We start from the raw sequence: 2,195 nt of genomic DNA, 5'->3' as shown, positions 1-2,195 counted from the left end.
TGAGCAGGTATTAAATTCCAGACCTCCAGCACTAAAAGCCTTAGTCCCAACTCCGACCACTTCAGCGAAAGGAGCGACCTCCTTGGTTGGAAAATATAGGCAATAACGTACATAGTTACTGAAGCCAGGGCTTCCCATTCTGTCTTTGGGTTTTCATACAGGCTCAAGTAAATGCCAAAAAGCGTATTTAGCACAGTTAGTAAACATTACCTCAAACCGACATGCCAAGCCATAGAGCTCCCCTTGCCCAAAGAGGGTGGAAAGATTGATACTGCTTTACTCTCACCTCTTCTTCCGCTAACAAATAATCTCATCAGACTGGGATGATTTTCACCCTGATTCTCTCACAGCAGAGTCACTACTTGCTGCTCGGATTAGTGAACAGGAGTGTTTGTGTGTGCAGCATGATTAACCTGCGTGTCATTGTATTTGCACGGCGTGTGCATTTTATCGAACACCTGGAATGACCAGCTGTGAACATCTGGCTCTGTGGATAAGCCCTTCCCGGAGTGGGTACTGATGTCCATTGAGAAACTGATCTCCACTTATCTTCACTTACTGCATCACAGAGAAGGGAGAGGTTTTCCGCACCACCATCTGCCCATATCTCTGTAGCAGCCTGATCTCTGTTCAGCGGAGATGGAAAAGGGAAATCACACGGAGGTGACTGAGTTCATTCTCTCAGGACTGACAGATCGTCCGGAGCTACAGGTCCCCCTCTTTGGGCTTTTCCTACTGATTTATGGCATCACCCTGGTGGGGAATGTGGGGATGATCTTGTTAATCACAAATGACCCCCGACTGCACACCCCCATGTACTTTTTCCTCAGGAATTTGTCTTTCTGTGACCTCTGCCTTTCCTCAACAATTTCCCCTCAGATGCTGCTCAATTTCTTACCCGAGAGGAAAAACATTTCTTTCACTGCCTGCGCTGTCCAAATGTCTCTCTCTGTCGCTTTTGGAGATTCTCAGGGCTTCTTGCTGGCTGTGATGGCGTATGACCGTTATGTGGCCATCTCTAATCCACTGCTCTATACAGTCACCATGTCCAGGCAGCTTTGTAAACAACTGGTGGCTGGGGTGTACGCTCTGGGGCTTTTGGATTCAATGATATTCATGTGTTTTACATTTCGGCTGTCATTCTGCAGCTCCAACATCATCAATCATTTCTTTTGTGACATCCCCCCACTGTTGGCGCTCTCCTGTTCTCAAACCCGCATCAGTGAGAATGTGATGTTTACTTTTGCATGCTGCATTATAATGAGCAGCTTTATTCCTGTCCTCCTCTCCTATGTCTATATCATCTCCACCATCCTTGAGATCCGCTCAGCCGAGGGCCGGCACAAAGCCTTCTCCACCTGCACTTTCCACTTGACCATTGTGGTTCTGCTTTTTGGCACCCTCCTCTTCATGTATTTACGTCCCCCCTCCAGCTATTTCACGGACAGAGGCAAAGTGGCCTCCTTGTTTTACACAGTGGTGATCCCCATGTTAAACCCCCTCATCTACAGCCTGAGGAACACAGAGGTGAAGGACGCCCTGAGGAAAGCCATGAATAAACTCTTAACCAATTCTTGAATCTGTTTACCTCTGTACTGGTTTAGTGATGGGGAGTGGAATCAGGTGAATTCAATTCCCAGCCCATTGCAATGTAATTTCACAGAGCTCATGGTAGTATTGTTCATTCTTGTATTATTATCATTATTAATTTGTTGGTATGCCAACAAGGTCTGCAGGCCCCAACTGAGATCAGTGGACAAAACCTGGGGAAGACTCACAGGGCAAGAAAAAGAGAATGATTTTATAAGCTGTGTCCAGGGGCATCCACCTAGAGGGAGAGATGTTCAACTTCACGTCTCAGGACATCGGATGTCAGTTCCAAAGGGGTTTCTGTGACCGAACCTTTCACACAGAGGTGAGGAATAAAATTGCAAAACAATGTGTGGGGAGGGGTGGATGTGGGGGTAGGAAAGCACAAGAACCAATGGACTTCAATTGCAGAAAGGGCCGTTCAGGTTGCACATAAGGAAATACATCCCAACAGTGAGGGTGGCTAATCACTGGTATAATTTGCCCAGGAAGGTTGTGGAATTGCCACCATTGGAGATTGTTAAGAGCAGGTTAGACAAACACCTGTCAGGGATGGTCTAGATAATACTCAGTCGTGCTGTGAGTGCAGGGGAGGGGAATAGATG

General features: G+C 47.0%; 1 protein-coding gene across 1 annotated transcript; it reads left to right on the top strand.

Annotated features, from left to right (window-relative positions):
- Positions 1-639: 639 nt before the first annotated feature.
- LOC140913747 (olfactory receptor 5W2-like) lies at positions 640-1,578 on the top strand. Its single transcript, XM_073350546.1, has one exon. The coding sequence runs from the start codon at positions 640-642 to the stop codon at positions 1,576-1,578; it is 939 nt and encodes a 312-aa protein (XP_073206647.1).
- The last annotated feature ends 617 nt before the right edge of the window (positions 1,579-2,195 follow it).

The sequence above is a fragment of the Lepidochelys kempii genome, chromosome 6 (assembly GCF_965140265.1).
Source record: "Lepidochelys kempii isolate rLepKem1 chromosome 6, rLepKem1.hap2, whole genome shotgun sequence".
NCBI classification, from domain to species: Eukaryota; Metazoa; Chordata; order Testudines; family Cheloniidae; genus Lepidochelys; species Lepidochelys kempii.
The sequence above is the reverse complement of the archived record's forward strand: the minus strand, read 5'-3'. Positions and strand labels throughout refer to the sequence as shown.